The sequence below is a fragment of the Polyodon spathula genome, chromosome 23, assembly GCF_017654505.1.
Source record: "Polyodon spathula isolate WHYD16114869_AA chromosome 23, ASM1765450v1, whole genome shotgun sequence".
Taxonomy (NCBI): Eukaryota; Metazoa; Chordata; class Actinopteri; order Acipenseriformes; family Polyodontidae; genus Polyodon; species Polyodon spathula.
The window spans coordinates 19,279,081-19,298,423 of NC_054556.1; the positions used below are offsets into that span (position 1 = coordinate 19,279,081).

Sequence of the window (19,343 nt, forward strand, 5' to 3'; positions counted from 1 at the left end):
AGATTAGTAATAAATGAATTAATCTGGAGATGACCACATTTTGCATGAGAGTTTTTAATTTGCATGGTCGACAGTCACTTTGTCAGTAATCACTGACTGCCGACCATGCATTCTCACAAACTGCTAACACTGTCTCTGCCAGACCACGTTCAAACCAACAATATAATACATTAAATCACCCGTGCTTCATAACCCAAACAATGCATACAATAATAACACTAAACCATTACTTTTCTTCTGCCCTGCCACAGTACTATAGAACACAGAAATGGCCCTGAATATTTTAATGAACATTTGAGGTCAATTTCAGGTTTCAGAAAGTTGAGTAGTTCTGGTGCTTTTTTATTTTATGTATTTATTTTTAATCACAATTCATTAAACATGAGAAATGAACATGAACAAGCGTACCAGTAAATGGAAATACAAATACAAGTAGGTTTATACCTTACAACAGTTTCATAGTTGGCAAGCTTGGAAAAAACTTGGAATTAAGCAAGAAGCGCACTGATCCCCATGCTATTGTCTGCTGTCTTACAGGCTCCCCTTTATAACCCTAAAGTCAGGAGTCATAGTTATAAGACCATGCTGTTTGTGTTCCGTCTTATAATGAGAATGGAAAGGCAACTGTGCGCCACACTGCCTTACAAGTGGCTCCGCGCTATAAAAGAGGGAATCTTTTACTACAAACAACCTATGTTGCTTAGTGCGTGGTTAGGAATCACAGTAATTGTGACAGAGCCTATCGCAAGAAAAATGTTACCTGGAACGTTACCCTGAGCTGCCAGGGTAGGAAGTTGTGCTGGATTGATGGTGTCCCAAAAAACACAGAATTCAAACTCATAAACCCTTGTTCATGCTAAGAGGCGTTTTTAATTTTTTTTGTAGTGCTACTGGACGCTGCACTCAAAACCAGCACACTGTTAAAATGGATATCCCAAGAGACAGTGGAAATAGTAATAGATTCCGTACACCTCAGAGCTCTCTCTGCTGGTTTCACAAACCCCAATTAGCCCTACTCTCAGACTACCTTACCTAAAGTAACATTGGATCGTCCTGATCAGCAATAATCTCGGGTCTGTTAAACCAGCTGTTAATTTAGTCATGTTGTACCAATATTCTGAAACTGTGGGGCCACACATTGCAAAATGTTGCATAAGTACTGCATTTATATTTGTATATCTATTTATATATAGACGTACAGAGATTGATATAATATGCTGAAGCCTTGTCACTGTGTAAACTTTACAAAAGAAACCCTATGTTTACCTTTGCTACATACAGTAGTTCACTTTGATATGTGCGTCTCCACTACAGTTAGAACTAATACTGCTGTTTCTATTGTGTAACAAAGTCTCTTTTAAAATAGAATGAAACCTGTCCAATCCAGAACACTGTGCTGCATTACAGAGGCACTGGAAAATATACTACTGTAAAAAAAAAAAACAACAAAACACAGATTTAATCTATTAAAGTCCATACACTAGAAATACTGTCCATGGCATTGATTTGACTTTCTCCATGACAGTATGTAACTACGGATTGTACTGTAGATGCACCATACCCAGGGGACATGTGCATAGTTATGCAACATGCTTGATTACAAACACTTGGTGCTAGCTGCACTGTTAGAGTTGTATTGCTTTTAGGCAGATGAGACACACACTTCATGCTGGATTCTGGAACAGACCGGTTCTGGATTGGAGACGGTACCATTAGTAAGCATGTGGTCCGAACCCAAGAATGATGGCAATTTATACAGAATGTTGATTTGTAGAAGGCCTGGATTAGACAGGTTGTACTGTACACAGAATCAAGTTTAAATTGAATTTTCTGTGTGTGTATGTGTGTGTAATCTCCATGTATAGATCCCATGTAACAATGCCCCTGTGTGTCTGGGGGGGGGGGGGGGGGCAGGTCTCAGGGTTGGGGTGCACTTTCACTCTATTCATCTGCTGATGTTCCCCCTCCGTAGATGTTGTTTCACCTTTATATTTGATATTTAATAACTTCATATTGCATTTTCATAGACCATTTTCCTTTAAACACCAGACCCCTTATTGTCAACATCGGGGTATAACCCATCCCATATTCAACTAAGCTCTTTAAATGATAAGAAACAATGATTTCTGAGAAACCCTTCACAAAGTTTGCTAAAGATACAGTACAGCACACTATCGCCCTGCATGCGTGTGTAATTGTTTTAATGGGTATACCATCTGTACTGGGAAATCAGTGTGCCCTAGATTCTACTTTTAACATAATGTGCTAAAAAGAAAAGCTGAAATTAGCTTTTGAATATTAATCTCAAGTTGATCAGGTTTGCCAGTGGCATTGAGTGAATCTACACTTTGTCTGTGAAATCCTTATACTTAAAGACCAGCATACATGTGGAGACATGTCGGGAAACATTTTCAAGCAGCACGTGATCACGTGATCATGTCAGCACGTATTGCATAACCTGAAATGACCCTGCAATGCGTCAGCGTGCATATCAATAAAATGACTGATTGCAACAGGATTCCAAACCATGTCGTCTTCTGTAGAAGTCACCATCTTGCATAGTCACATGATCTATGACTCTGAGAGTCTCTTCTGATTGGCTAAAGGCAAAATGTTTGTCAAAGTCGAACCCAGGTCTGCTGTGGGAATCATATTCCCTTGTTTCTGGAAACACGGAAACATCCAGCATACAGGTGGAAACTTTCTGTCTGGAAACATGTTTCCTAGTGTAAGCTGGGCTTTAGTTTGTGGCATTAATTAAGTGTTTTGTGTTGATTAGTTTCTACAGTAATCATTATATATCATGTTGGAATTAGTCACCATGTTTCCTGTGTACAGGTGTTTTGTCACTACACTAAACATTCAGATTTGTATTTATTTAGTTATTGATTTTATTCCCTCCCTTTAACATGATTCAAGACGTTATGTGATAATTACAATAATTACAAACTTTTAAACCTGTTTTTGATTAGACAAAACAAAGTTTGTCTCTTTTGTAGGGAGTACCAATCAATAACAAGCTGGCAACGTGAGCAAACCAACAAAAAACACACATTTTATCTGTGATTGTTGTCTTACCTTTTATCTGGTTGAGGTACAATCATTTCGATTTTGCTTCCTTATTTTTTAGTGTGCTTTTTTCCATGGAAATCAACCTAATGTGCGCACCATCTCTGCAGTGAGTGGTGGGGTCGTAGACCTGGGCAAGAGTTAACCTCTGATTAACCTCAAGAAGACATCTCCCAGCCTCCTATGGGCTGATTGAGTGTCTGTCTGTCCTTCTGTTTGTATGTCATACTTTCTAAAATAATAATAATGATGATGTGCTTATGTATTACGATCACCAAATGTTTTAAATTCAACTTGAAAGATCCCACATGAATATGTACATTATTAATGTGCTTTGTTGTGCAGCTTATTTGAGTACATTCTGTATTGCTTACTAAACAGTGGGCACTGTTTTACGAAAGCAGAGTTCACTTACACAATTTCTCACACAATCAATAAGTGTATTTTAATTTATTACGCCAGGAATAGTCTTAATTAGAATCACTGATCCCATTGTGACACAACTTGCTGAGGACAGCACAGGTTATCAGATTCTGGGGAGTCTGTATAGTTCATATTGATCTGCTTCATACTGACTGCCCTAGTGTTAAATTTACAGAGCGTGACAGAGGTTTAGGCTGTGCACCAGGTAGTTAAAATGATGAATACATTAACTGAGCACATAAGCGATGTCACATGGCATTACATATCAGGAATTCTGTGTACAGTAAATGTAATCTTTACCTTAGAAAACCGCTAGCCTGGAAAGCAAGTGCCCTGTTACTGTGATGGACTGGCTTCAAGGTGAGTGTGGTGGAAACCATTAATGGCTAAAAGTGCGTCATGCCGGGTCAGATATCTCAGAGTCAACAAAGCTTCCTTGATCTGGCGTCGTTGTGTGTCTACTGGCAATTTATAAAATACAATGAATGCACAGTGTACATCGTAATAGACTAAATCAACTAAATGTATTTACAATGTTTTAAAAAGTTTTTATTTATTTATTTATTTGTTTATTGTTTTGCTGAAAATTTAAACCGGCAAATTTCCAAAACGTTACCAGTAAAAAAAAAAAAAAATAAATAACTAAACATTTACACTGCTGTGTTTTTAAAGAAATTTGCAGATTTTAACGGAGTTTTTATAAATTAAACACCGTCTGTTTTTTAACAGCGATGGAACGTGTGTCGGTCTCCAAAGTGACGAAACAAGTCGGTTGTTTAAAACCGTAATTTTTCAGACGGTTCTAGCGGGTATCGACAGGTTAAAAGTCATGTTCTAGCTTAATTGGATTTACTTTGTCCGACCCGCCAGGAGAAAATCCCTGAATTCAAATCGACATTGGACAGATACACTTAACCCTTTCTTCAATAATGCTTTGTTCTTACCAAGCTACCCTCGCTGCACACTGATATCAAATACCATTCTGTTGTTTTGAATATAATGATGCACGTGTTCTATTAGGAAACGATATCATGCAAAACTGTCCAACCAGGTTTTAAGAAAGCCGTAATTTTTGGCCTAATCTTTCTTCAACATTGGCATTCCGTCAACTATTCCTGCAACTATTAGCATAATTTAATTAATTGTTTTCGGGGAATTTAAAATAGAATTGATAGTGGCGCAATTATACACTATTAAGGATTTATGATTCTACCTACAGCATGACATATGAGAACTGCTTAGTGATAATGAAGTTTAAATAGCATCAATCACTTGATGCTTATCCCATTAGCGGGCCATGGCAGACACACTTTTTAATTCGTTTTTTTGCTGTGGAATTATGATGACACAGAACATTAACTTCAGCCTGATTCATCTTTAATAATGCAGACAAACTCGGCGATCAAAATACGGCTGTTTTCAGGGTAGGTATGTGTCTCTTGAAGCAACCCAGTTTGTCCAATAACATGCAATCTTGTCCTGGTAGGTGAATGGTTAAACATAGCTGTCTTCCAGCACTAACCGGCTGGTGGAGCTACTTACCTCCTTGCCGATGCAAGAACAGGCTGTTCTCCACAAGGCAGAAGCACTGAAATTATAGAGAAAATTACAGAGATTCGGACCAGACTTGTTGATCTCCATTAAGCTGCAAAGACGGGTATCAGAAAAATAAAACAACAAAAAAAAAAAAGAAACGTTGCTTGTAAGTCTCGGATTGAGAAAAAAAAAAACAACTTCAAAGCACTGGAGATTGGCGTGCAAAACGTCTGTATGGTGTTTATTGTGCCATTAAAGGTTTTCCGATCAATTTCCTTGGAGTGACTGGAGTAATTTCGATTGTTCGATATGTTAGTGGGTGTTAATGGAGGTACGTGAACAGTTTGGTCATTTCTCTTTTTTTCTCCGCGGATGTTTTTGAAGTCTAATGTATTTTGTGTCTCGTGTTAGACGTGTGCGTTATGTTATGAATATTAATAAATTCGGAGTCCTAATGGCATCTGTTATTGGTATTTGAGGAAAATGCTTTCGCTGAAGGGAATGTTAAAAATGTTCCGCTTGGTGACACTTGGAAGACGATATGTGAGGAGGGTTACACAGCAGCCGCCTGTCTTTAAAACATAGTTTGTGTGTGTGTGTGTGTGTGTGTGTGTGTGTGTGTGTGTGCAGTTGTGACATCTAAGTCACTTACGACTGGCTCTTTGGTATATTGCTTTTATCGTTCTATACACAGAGCCTATAAGGTGATATTGAAGATGTGTTGCCATCCACAGAGCACTATAACTAAACGCAGCCGCGGAAGAGTTGAAGGATGAAATATCACCCTCCCCCGGGAAACGGACACAAAATCGCTTTTATTTAACAAGGCTCAAAACGTTAACGTTTTTAAATATGCCCATTTCAATTGGCAATGGCGCTGGGTTAAGTGGCTGATGATGGTATTTTTAAATGTTAAAATGTGCTCCCATAAAATACTACGCCTTTTGCTAACATTTCAAAACCAGGAGACCAGGCTTCTGTGGATGATAGTAAACAAGTGTTTTTTTTTTGTTTTTGTTTTTTTTGTGTTTTTTTTACTTGGTGTTTTTTTTTTTTTTTTAAACGGGATTAAAGCCCAAATGATTTGTGTTTTTTATTTCTTTTTTTTTTCAACCTTTCACTCGGGTGTCACATTTTATTAGTTTTTCGAAACAGCAACACGGTTTTTAAAGGGCAGCAATTATCCCTACAGCGTCTCGAACGGAAGCGCTTACTTATAGCTGGTGAGTCAGTATTATTATAGGTTTAGGGGAGATCAGCCCTTGCAGTTCTTCCCATGACAGTGAACAGCACTCCGAGCGTTGGTGGCTGTCTCTCCAATAAGCCGAGCGACCGCGCACATTGTAATAGAAGTTTTCATTGCCTTCACACCCGCAGTGCTGGACAGCTCACTGCAATTGATTACATGTAACAGGAAGGGGGAGAAAGAAACCCGTTTTACTTTTAAGGAACGGGGAGGCAGTGGTTTCAGCACTGATCGACTGAACAGCGCTCACTGTCGGAGTGGAGTTCACGCGTTGCATTCTCTCAAAGTGTGGAGAAATCTGTTGTGGCTACTTGAGCAGATTAAATAATCTATTTGTTCCACTGATAAGTGGATAACCCATCTGACATTGCGTGAGAAATGTGCTTTCCCAGTTGTGTAGGGCATCTGGGTTTGGTCTCCATTTTAGAAAGTGTCACTGATATTTCTTTTCTCTGTTTTTCAGCTGCAGGAATGGATGTAAACAAGCGCAAATGTAAACAATAACTTGTAAACGGTGGTTTCTGGACGCTATAAAAAATAAAATAATAATTTTGTGGAGCTTTATCTTTTACAATATGTCGGCGGGGCTGAATAAATCGGGATCTAAATCAACTACCTCGTTGCCTGCAGACCCGATGGATATCATAAGGAGCAAAGCCTGCTGCAGGAGAGTGCGGCTGAACGTTGGGGGGCTTCCGCACGAGGTTCTTTGGAGAACGCTGGACAGGTTACCCCGCACGCGGCTGGGGAAACTAAGAGACTGCAACACGCACGAGTCTCTCACTGAAATATGTGATGATTACAACTTGGACGATAACGAATACTTTTTTGATCGCCATCCCGGGGCATTCACTTCTATTTTGAATTTTTACCGCACTGGTAAGTTGCACATGATGGAGGAGATGTGCGCGCTGTCCTTCAGTCAGGAACTGGACTACTGGGGAATAGACGAGATATATTTGGAATCTTGCTGCCAGGCTAGATATCACCAGAAAAAGGAACAAATGAACGAGGAACTGAAACGAGAGGCTGAAACTATGAGGGACAGGGAAGGAGATGAGTTTGAAAACACATGCTGTGCGGAAAAAAGGAGGAGGCTTTGGGACCTTCTGGAGAAACCCAGCTCTTCTGTGGCCGCCAAGGTAACACTTATGCTGTTTTAAATAATAACTCACACAGTCAATTTATGGCACTTCACAAGAATGGTTTGCATCATAACTTATGAGATGTAAGTCTGTTAACCCACACACAAATGGCAAAATGTGTTAAACTCAGTCATTTTCTGTTGACTTGGTTATACCACAAAAGTTTCAATATGGTTATGTTTGCTCAATAAAGCACAATGTTCTATATGTGAACAGGACAACTCTGCTTGTGTTACACATTACTGTGTAATCATAATCCATGTTTAATAGTGTGCAACAAGGAATTCTTCCTCTCATGAAAATGTTCTTTTGAGCAATGCTCAAGTCTGTATGATACAACACAGAGCCCTATTCCCAAAACCCTAACTCAGGCCTATTTAAAGAATATGTGTAAGTCTGTTACCTATTCGTGGACTGTTCCAGACCATAACTTAAGTAACTCACAAGTTACAGCACTGAGGAATCATTAACCCTAATGTTTATAAGGAAAGCAAAAACAAAGAAAATAAAGAAGCTGCCCTAAGGATGAATGTTTGTAAATTTTTGATAGTGTACGAATTCAATTATTTATTTATATTTTTGCAAAATCAAGAGAACTTGTTTTGATCAAATATAATATTGTGTTTTGATTTTAATCACAAGAGCAAATGTGTAATGTTGCACATTATTATCACATTTAGAATCTCTTGAAGAACTGTGGTTAGGAATCAGGAAAGCACATGGGGTTCTGAATAAGAAAAAGACATTCATACCAACCATATTGCCTAGTGTGAAAATATGACACCTATTTCTGTGCATCAAGTACTCAAAAGCTGTTTTAATCTCCAGTACTTCACTCGTACTGTTGATAGAAAGAATGCTGTTTTGTTGCAGCTATAAGGTTCCCCTTTGCAGAGTAATGCTGTAATAAATCCATATCTCTGACCAGCAGGGTAGAGCCTCAGTTAGTATGTGTAACGCTGCTGTCGGTGTGTGTCTACTATACTGTCAGCCATAGCAGCAACTCCACATGCTCCTGTTCCAGACATTTTAAGGCAGACGCACACACTGACAAAATGGTTGTTAGTGGACAAGCAGTTTGAGCACAAACCTCATTTTAAGTTTTCCATTTCTAATGCAGAGATCATAAATGTCTGTAGTTTCTATGGCCTTTAAACAAATTAGTGATTTTTGCTGTGTAAAATATCTGCCCCCCCCCCCCACACACACACACACATCAAGACATGTTTTGTTTAAATTATGAACTCTAAACAATTTGCTGTCAGAGTGGCTGGGTTTACATGCATATGAAAATCAACTCTACTGTCATGACTGTGTGATTTTGTCACGTGAATACATTGTGAAACAGCAAAAGGACATCCTTTTGGCAGCATGACTTTGAGGGCAGGGTCAATTGCTTTCTCACAATAAAAATAGTCATAAAAACCCATGTAAACAGAGCAGGAATCGTTCTTGTGGCTCACGAGATTTCAGCAGTCACGATCCAGTTCTTCTGACTTAATCTCACATAATTTCGGAAGGTCGTACAAAACATACACACAACACACACTCACAAAATGTACATTTATGGACTACTTCAACACTAGAACCGCCGCGGTTATACTCATACCTACAACTGCAGACGACAGTCATTATCACGGTACATTTTAAACATCAACAATATTAAAATCAGACAAACTATCAGATACAACTCAAAAGTTTTATTCAAGCACATCATATTAAACATCTGCACAGCCAAAATGCCGTATTTAAATGAACAATTATACATGAAAGGGTTTATTTTCTAAATTACTACATGTAAAGCACTGCTTCACAAAATGAAAAACTATAATAAAATGAACATTTCAGAAGAAACTAGTGTGTAAACAGGTATATCTATATCCAAAACTGTAAAAACAAAAGTAGTTTTTAATCTAAAATGAAGGTAACATATCGTAGCATGCACGGGGGGTGGCAGATGACGTAATCACATTGGTGTTAGGGGTGGGATTATTACCTCGGCATGCACTCGTCAGGCAATAGCCTGGTGAGCAAGTCCGGGGCAGACATGAGGCTGGCAGGGGAGAGTGTAGCGTGCACGGGAAGGCAGCAGCAGGGCTGGTAGGTGACACAATCACATACAAAGACATGAGGCCGATATACGTTCCTTGCAAAGGAGCCGTCTCTTTTGTACTGCAGTATCGGCGCTATGCTTTAGTGCGAGAGGTCCCGGGTTCATGTCTGCCCTTTGCCTGTGTGTGGATTGTCTCACCCTGTGTGATGCACCGACCAACGTTAAACGACATCGCTACAATATGATTTCTTTTGTGTGTGTCACCTGCAGCACAGAATCCAAGCTGAGCTGCTGTTTTTTTGCAGTTTTCTGATCGAAATGTTTCTGATGAAGCGCTGTGGTTAGTTTTCAAGATGAAATCTCTCCTACTGTTATTTTCTCTGGTGCATTTCTTGTACAAAATGAAGGAATTTTATGGCTGCTAGGTCCAGTAGAGATAACAGACTTGTATATATAAAAAATAGAATATTGTAGGTTATATTCAAAATAAAAACATGTATTGCAAAAGGAGGTTCTAGTGTTAATTAAATGTAACTTTTAGATGTTCCACAAACACATACACACAAACACACACACACACACACAATTATATAAAATATAATTTCTACTAAATGCAAGTTTTACTACTTACAATATACAGTGCCTTGCAAAAGTATTCAGACCCCTGACCAATTCTCTCATATTACCGAATTACAAATTGAAATTTCGTTCTGTTTGATATTTTATTTTTAAACACTGAAACTCAGAATCAATTATTGTAATGTGACATTGGTTTTATGTTGGGAAGTATTTTTAAGAAAAATAAAAAACTGAAATATCTTGCTTGCATAAGTATTTAACCCCTGTGCTGTGGAAGCTCCCGGTTTGCACCGGTGAAAGAAATTGCCCTAACGAGGACACAATTACCTTGCCATTGGCCTCCACCTGTGAACCAAAGTTGCTGTCACATTTTCTGGATAAAAACCCCACTGTTGAAGGATCATTGGTGACGATGTGAATCTGAAGGAAAATGAAGACCAAAGAGCATTCTACAGAAGTTAGAGATAAAGTAATACAAATGCATAGATTAGGGAAAGGGTACAAAATAATATCCAAGTGTTTGGATATCCCAGTGAGCACAGTTGGATCAACAATCAGGAAGTGGAAGCTGCATCACACCACCCAGGCACTGCCAAGAAAAGACCGTCCCTCAAAACTCATCGCTCAAACAAGGAGACTTGTGAGAGAAGCCATAGAGAGACCAACAATCACTTTGAAGGAGCTACAGAGTTCAGTGGCTGGGAGTGGAGTAATGGTGCACCAGTCAACCATATCAAGAGCTCTGCATAACACTGGCCTGTATGGGAGGGTGGCAAGAAAGAAGCCGTTACTCAAAAAGTACCATCTGAAAGCGCATCTGGAGTTTGCCAGAAAGCATGAGAGTGACCCAGCTGCGATGTGGGAAAAGGTTTTGTGGTCAGATGAGACCAAGATAGAGCTTTTTGGCCAAAACTCAAAGCGCTATGTGTGGCGCAAACCTAACACTGCCCATGCCTCAAGACACACCATCCCTACAGTGAAGTATTGTGGTGGCAGCATCATGGTGTGGGGATGCTACTCATCACCAGGGACTGGGCATCTTGTTACAATTGAAGAAAGAATGGATGGAGCAAAATACAGGAAAATACTGCAAGAGAATCTGCTTCAGTCCGCTAAAAAACTGAAGCTTGGGAGGAAATGTATCTTTCAGCAGGAAAATAATCCCAAGCACAAGGCCAAAGCAACATTGGAGTGGCTCAAGAACAAAAAGGTGAATGTCCTACAGTGGCCCAGTCAAAGTCCTGATCTCAATCCCATTGAGAATCTGTGGCACTATTTGAAAATTGCGGTCCACAAGCGTCGTCCAACCAACCTGAACAACCTGGAGCAAATCTGCTAAGAAGAATGGGCCAAAATCACTCCGACACTGTGTGCAAAGCTGGTACATACTCACCCCAAAAGACTTAAAGCTGTTATTGCAGCGAAAGGTGGCTCTACCAAATATTAGTGTGTGGGGGTTGAATACTTATGCAAGCAAGATATTTCAGTTTTTTATTTTTCTTAAAAATATTTCCCAGCATAAAGCCAATGTCACCTTACAATAATTGATTTTGAGTTTAAGTGTTTTAAAATAAAATATCGAACAGAACGAAATTTCAATGTACCATTTGTAATTCAGTAATATGAGAGAATTGGTCAGGGGTCTGAATACTTTTGCAAGGCACTGTATATTTGTGTGTGTGTGTGTGAGCATGCCTGTGTGTGTGTGAGCATGCCTGTGTGTGTGTGTGAGTGTGTGTGTGTGTGTGTGTGTGTGTGTGTGTGTTTGAGCATGCCTGTGTGTGTGTGAGTGTGTGTGTGTGTGTGTGTGTGTGTGTGTGTGTGTGTGTGTGTGTGTGTGTGTGTGTGTGTGTGTGTGTGTGTGTGTGTGTGTGTGTGTGTGTGTGTGTGTGTGTGTGTGTTTGTGTGTGCTGGAAAGGTAACCAGACAAACAAGTAGCTAATGTGTGGCATAATTCAAGATGTGCACGTCAACATGTGAATTCATTTCTCTTGTTAAACTGTTTTTATCTTCATGGCAACACATGTAGCTCTCCTCACGATATTCAGAGCTGTGCTTTTCTTACTTTGTAAGCAGATATGGAAATACCCCCTCTCCTAACTGACTATGAATCTGCCGATTTGTTTTTTTTCCTAAATCAGAGCTGCATAGCAACGCATTTCCTGAAAAGTATGGCAAACACGTGGTGAGGAAAGCTGTCATGACTTATGCATGTAAACGGCGTCATTGTTTCAGTGTAGGATGTACTGCATGTGTTCATTTCAGTATCTGGAATAGCACCTGCACTGCCTTTTCATGTCTGCTTTGTTACCTGTTTAATGTAACCTCTCTTGGGGGCCAATTTAATTAAATGTAGGCATTTTAGAAAAAAAAAAATGTTGATTTAGTTTATCACATTAATGAGAATTTAATAAAAAACGGATGAACATGTTTATTGCAAGTGAATTTAGAATTGACTAAAACCCATTTTTTCCCAGCTGGAAATCATTTGAATGGACCCTTTGATATTTCTGTATTAAAACCTGTATTTTTTAAGCTGCTAATTATTGAGGTATATGTATTCGAATAAGGCCAATATAGCATTGTTTCTTTTAAACCAATGCTGCATCAATTATCAAGCAGCTTAGCTGAACAAGAATTCCAAACTAATAATTCCACTGATGCAAGTTACTTTTTTTCTTCCTCAAATAATTTTTTCATTCCATTTCTTAACCCGATAGCATTGGCTAAGCCCATTGAATAAAACTAAGCAGTCCCCATATTGATCACAGTTAACTGGTCAAATTGCCATATAAAACTAATACAGCAATCCATCGCCACGTATCCGCCCATCACATAGCCAGCCTAGCTGTTTATCCACCATGATCAAGCTCTTCAGCAACATTAGTTTATTATTGAACAGGGAAGATTAGTTCAGATATTGTAGATCCTACCAAAGTTTTCGTACACTGTGTTGTATGTGCTCCGTGAGCTGCCTTTGCTGGTAGTGTCACACGAGCTGTTCAGTGTATTGATATGTAAATAAATCCTGTTAGTCTGCAGGGGGTGTGTCAACTTTAATCTGTGTCTCGATCCTGCCTGTCACTCAGCAGCGACTGCAGCTGCCCACACGGCAGACGGCTACTCTGGCACAAGCATTAATACCCGGCATCTTTCTAAACAAGGGATTCAGGAGAGCTCCCTAATAAAAGCTGAATCTCAAAACAATAATTGTGTGAATATAGTAATGGTCTGTAATGGTTTTTAAAACAGGATTCATTTATCCATCTTTTTATATATATCCACCGCAGTCACTTTCAGTCACTGAACACAGCGTTCTGCAAATCCTGTTTTTAATGGGATGTAGTGTAGGAAAAAAGAAAGAAACCCATCATAGCGATGTCTTTGCATAAATGATATGTTGGCCTCCAGCTTTATTAGATTGATGTGCTTTCCTGTACTACAACATTAGGCTGTAGTGTTAAGAGTTCAGATCTGTTTAACTAGTGAACACATTGATCAGACTTGATCAAACAGGTCTGATTTGGTGTTCTGTATTCTTGTATTTTGTAATATGAAAGTGATCCATTCACTTTTCTCAATATAAAAATAGGCTGTACAGTACAAAATGAATACTGCTTTTAATTCAGCTGCCGTATGCAGTTCTGTTTAATTTCTCAGTTGATTTATTCATTGCTATTGTCATGTTTGAAAGGCAAGTACCTCAGCCACAGCATAGTTCTTTTGATTTATTCTGCAGTTTTTTGGTAAAAACACACAGCACACAACACTACTAAAGCGCTCCTGTTAAACAGTCGTTTGTGATTTTGTGTTTTGTTTTTATGGCACTTTGAAAACTATCTGATTATCAGTATGGCTCTTCTTGAAAAGGTTGGACAGCATCCACTATTATATGTACACTTTATTTATTAATGTCTACTTTTACTCACAGCAAATACTGTATAATTTTATTTTACTTCATGTGATGTTATAATAGTTATAAAACACAAGAATGGGTTACAGCTGTTGCCTACTCCACAGAACACAACAGAATTTCCTGCTACAAATAAATAGAATATTATCATACATTGTGTTGCGCTATGCTACCTTCTCTGTGGAGAAGTACGATAGAAAAAATATCCAGTACTACCAATTCACCCAAAATGTGTGTGTGTGTGTGTGTGTGTATATATATATATATATATATATTTTTTTTTTTTACAGGTTTGAGGTTGATCTTCTTCATATTTGGAACTGAAACTTTCTCACGATATGAAGGCCCTTGTGTTGTACATGCCTTTTTTAAAAAAACACACGTTTATTGTGTGCACAAAAACAAACACAGTTATTGGAAAGTGTGGTGTTTTCTGGGTTTTTCTTGTCTGAAAAGGGGGGGGGGGTGTCCTTGAGAACTGGGGGGGGGGGGGGGTTGAAGTTCAGTGTCTGGCCTGAGGAATTGCATTTATCAAAACAAACAATGTCAACAGATTATAGTTTTTATTTTGCCTTTTGATTTATGACAGCAATTGTTCACATTTTTTAAAAAAAAGTGGACAAATTGTTTTTGTAAGAAAAATCAACATCCACCATAACACTGTCAATGGTGAAGGAATCATGAATAGCACTGAATTATTTGACATGTTAAGGGCTTTACATTTTCTGGAGGGATATTTTAGTGCAGTCTTGGATATGGAAGCACCTTCCAACCGAGCCCCTACTATCAGAACTGTTTAAAGGTATATCAAATCCACCCACCAATGACTCCCAACAGAAAGTCATGATTTTTAAATTTAATTTTAGTGTGGGTGGGGGGGTTATAAGGTTGTTTTTTTAAAAGCAGTATGGGGTTCAAGAATGTGTCCTGACAAAACTTTCAAAGAACATTGACTGTTTATGCATTTTAAAGTAGATACATAAATAGGAAACTTAACATGGTATAATTACGCATGCAGTTACTGCATAATTACTGAACAGATCTTAAGGATGCTCTGTGTATAACAACATGAACTAGTGATGTTTCGTACAGCGTGCAAACACAAAGTCTATACTACAGTTGAAAGGTGTTTCCAATATTTTGCCCATCGAGCAACATCTTAAAACAGTTGATTTCTACTTATTTGAAGTTGTATATTTGACCCAGATGTTTAAAAGTAGGGGAACCATTAGAAATGTAATGCATTTAGTCTGCAAGCAATCCTTCATAGTTGTCCTCTATTACACATTGCCGCCCGTTGTGAAATGGTGTGAATCTTTTAAGAATGTATACAGATCAGTTGTTTTTGAATAGTGATTAGGCTGATGGCTGCCGGTGGCACTGAATCAAAAATGTGGCAAGGGAGAGACAGCAGATTCTTTGATTTATTATATGAGAATAATGGGGTCACTCCTGCGAAATAAGCGTTGAGCTTTCACTGAGACAGATTAGCTGAATTGGTTCTTATTTTATCAGGGTTTGATAGCATACAATACAATTATACACAAGGGCAGTGCAGACTAATGCACCAAAGCATTTTAATGTGCATTACAGATATTGTAGCTGAGGGACAGTTTAAATACTTTACTGTGCCATGCAGTTTTGCATCCTTTATCATATAGATGAGACCCCGTGAACCATGTTTTTTTGCTGTATGTTTGGTCTATTCTAAATATATATGACTAGTTTTACAAACTACAGTTAGCACTTATATTATCTTAACTTAAAGAGTAAATAGCGGTGTTCAGGAAACTATAATGTTACGAGTCCCCACATGTAGCTACAACTGTTTAAATATATAGCGTTACATGTCCCCATGTGTTGCTACAACTGTTTAAATAATGTACCTGTGATTTTTCTTTTCATTGTGTTAACATCCTGACAACTTTTTACACTTATAACATTAAAGTCTGTTTCAAAGCTTTTTTCAAAATGTACGCTGTATGGAGAACACAGAGCTGGAATTAATCTCTAATCTAATCTAGCCACATGATCTGCTTTGACCTTTGAACTGGTGCACAAGAAGCAAAATTTTGTTGACCTAAATATAACATTGTAATTAATTTTTTTGTGTAATTATAGTATCTTTGATTATTAAGCAGGAATAGTAAAATTACGAAAAAATTGAATAGAAAAACAATTCTGTGTTTTAAAAATGTGTCTGTGTTTAGGGGAAATACATGAATAGAATAATCTTATTTGTTAGGGTTGGTACATCAGGTTTTCAGTTGTGTTTTATAAAGAGCTACATCTATATTTATTGCTTTTGCACAAATGCATATATTTGAATACAGCATATAATATACACATTTGTTATTGTACTGTTTGGCTGATTTTGGTGGATAATTAAATACATTTGGACCAATTTTGTCTTTGTTTAGTACTTGCTAACCAAATGCAACAAGTCAAAATGAAAAAGCCAAAACATGTGTGGATTGATTTAAAATTTGAATTACAGCTGATGGTGCAATATTCCAGCTGGCATTTACTGTCTGATAGAAGCCTGCTGGGACTGGAAGCTGACTGGCTGATGATACCGGATCATTTTCTAATAGCAATAGTGCCTGTCGATTTGAAGGCTGTACCGTGTGGTAGCTGATCTTGACTTTCGTTACGTATTTGAATAGTGAGGTTTCACAGTTTGTACCTGTCATTCATCAGAGAGAAAACTGGTTACTGATTCCACCTCTAATTGCTACTGTGATGCAGATTTATTTTCCTTAATTATTAATCTGCATATTTAAATTTTAAGAGTAAAATAGATATTTGCTTAAAAATAATACTTATATTTGCCATTTAGTAATGTGAATGCATAAACAAAGACACAATTGGTCCACATTTATTTAATTATCCACCAAAACCAGTCAATCAATACTTTGCACTGACAAAAGCAATCAATCCTTCTTTAGCAGCTGCAGTTTTTTGGCATTCACCATTCAGAGTTGCTTAACAGACAAATGGCATGAATGGGTGATGTCGTGCATATTTACTTTTTTACATCTAAGGTCATATCACAACATGGTTTCCTCACAAATTGCTATTAAAGAACTTAGTCACTATAGTTCACCAATTATGTTCTAAACTACAGCAATACATTACTCCAATAGTAATTCACAGTTCTGGTAATTTTAATTGATTAAATCATGAATGTTTACTCTCTGTAAAAGTGCATCTTGTTTCAAACCAAAAAAACACAGACAATTTAAGAAATTATTTTTAACTAGTTTTATTATATAGCACACATGGATAAGCAAAGACAACACATAATAGATATTCTAAATCTAATAGCTATAGGCAACTCCTTGATAGGTTAAGAATGTTTCAAAGAATGCAGGAATGTTTCAAAGTTTTGCAAGTCCAGTTGTAAAAAGAGTCCATGCAAAAAGCAAAAATGATATGCAAAACTTGATTTAAGAGTCCCAGAGTTTCATTGCAAATTGTTAGATTTCCAAGAATAATGTGTGAAGTTTTTCTTTTAAAATCCCACGTAGAAAGTCAATTGCAGTTAATCTTCTTCAAAGATATTGTCTTTTCGTTGCAGTTCAATTCAAAGTTTAGTTCCAAGGCAAATCGAAGTTCTTAAGTTGAAGAAGGTTTTCTCCAACAAGGCATCTTCTGTAGCTTCCAGATATATAGATGATTCCTCAAAGAATAGGTCCAGAATAGAACTTGAATGGATGGAAAAATCAAGACCCCCCGAAATCATTCGGTTTCTAGTCTTTAAAATTGGCATGAGATGGGTGTTCTGAGACACCAGCCAATCATTTGGGATTGACCCAAAATGTAACCTCATTGGCAGTTGTCCTTAGAAAAAGGTGTGTCCATGATCTTCAAAGAATTGTTGTCCACGCCTTGGATAAGGCTGTCCATCAAATATCTTTTTAAAAGGTAACTTAAGAAAAGTCTCTTTTATTAATAACTCCACTGTGCTCCTTCTTGTCTCTATAAAATCTTTATATTCATGTTGCCCACAAAAAGATGAATAACTCCATACCTTATTATATATGGCTACTCAGAGCCTGAGTAACACAAATTATATTTGGTTATAAAGTACTATGTTCATTTTAAATTGTAGCTTATTCTTTACAGATTTAACCATGTATGTGCCAAATGTCATTGTAAGACACAAAACAAATATTTTCAATCCTTAATATTATACCGACAGTTATCAAAATACAATTTGACAGACAGCAATCATCACAATGTGTATAGTGTTCAGTATTGTTAGTTTAAGAAAATTATGAACAAAATGTTAGTGTCAGTCATGTATTTAGAAAGTTTTAGGAAAACTATGTATACTCATCTAAACATTTTAAAGGTTGGGTAACTGACATCAATTCAAAGACATTCTCTAATCCAGTTAGAGTTACTCATAAATTTCAATAGACATTTTAACACCTGGGCTAGAGACAGCCATTTTATCAGAGACTGACCATTTAGAAAAACAGACACACGTTCTTGAGCCACCTGGCCTGGTTTTCTTATCTAATCAACACAATCTTTAATTTCTTCCTGGACCTGGCTAACAGATCTGCAGACTGCTTTCTCAGTTTCTTTTGAAGCTTGCATTTTAAGTTGGGTGAGGGGAGATGAGAGAAAGAATGCAGGATTAACTCAGCACATACAAGAAAAATATAGAATTATATTAGAATACATAAATTTCCCTCACATTGACGTTTGGGGGTAGCAGCACCAGGCCTCAGACTGAGAACCACTGTACTGAAAGCTTCATATGCATCACTGTATTTTAAAAACATGCATTTGTTTATTTTTTTTTTTACCAAGCTAGAGATGATTTTGAAAGCTGAAAGCAAAATCCTTTGTCAGCATTGTGACAGTGTGCACCGCCTCTGTGTGTATTTTGTGTTGTGTGTTGCATGTGGTGTGTTAATGTTGGTGTATGGATGCTGGTGCGTGGGATATAAATGGGTCTGTGTAGCACAAGTAATTTAAAATATATAGTTGTATTTAGACATGAGGATGGCACAATCACTTCAGGTGCAGATTAAAAGTGGTATTTGTATGTGAGCACAGGGAAGTGTACAAATTAATTCATGTGCGGATGTACCGAGATTGCAGATACGGAGTCTCGGTACAGCCGCATAAAAGATGCAGTGTTTCATCACTCAGGGTTGGGTGTTTGGTAAGTAGAGAACGGGAGAGAGAAGGAGAGTAAAGTAAATAACAATTACTATTTTGTGTTGGAAGGATCAGCACGATACTAGTTTGTTTTGACTTGCCATGTTTGTTTGTCTCTTCATCCACTGTTTGTATAGTGTTAGTCCGTTTTGTTTATCGATTTATTTTGGCCTCAAGTGCCGTGTGCTGTTTTTGTTTAAA

The 19,343-nt window shown here is 37.7% G+C and overlaps 1 protein-coding gene across 1 annotated transcript in view; it reads left to right on the top strand.

The window, feature by feature from the left end:
- The first annotated feature begins 5,176 nt into the window (after nt 1–5,176).
- Nucleotides 5,177–19,343, top strand: part of LOC121297754 (potassium voltage-gated channel subfamily B member 1-like) — a 94,362-nt gene continuing 80,195 nt past the window's right edge. Inside the window, exons 1-2 of the mRNA XM_041224228.1 lie at nt 5,177–5,359; nt 6,738–7,416. Coding sequence (XP_041080162.1) covers nt 6,850–7,416 — 567 coding nt within the window. The 5' untranslated portion in view covers nt 5,177–5,359; nt 6,738–6,849. The remainder of the gene's footprint in view (nt 5,360–6,737; nt 7,417–19,343) is intronic.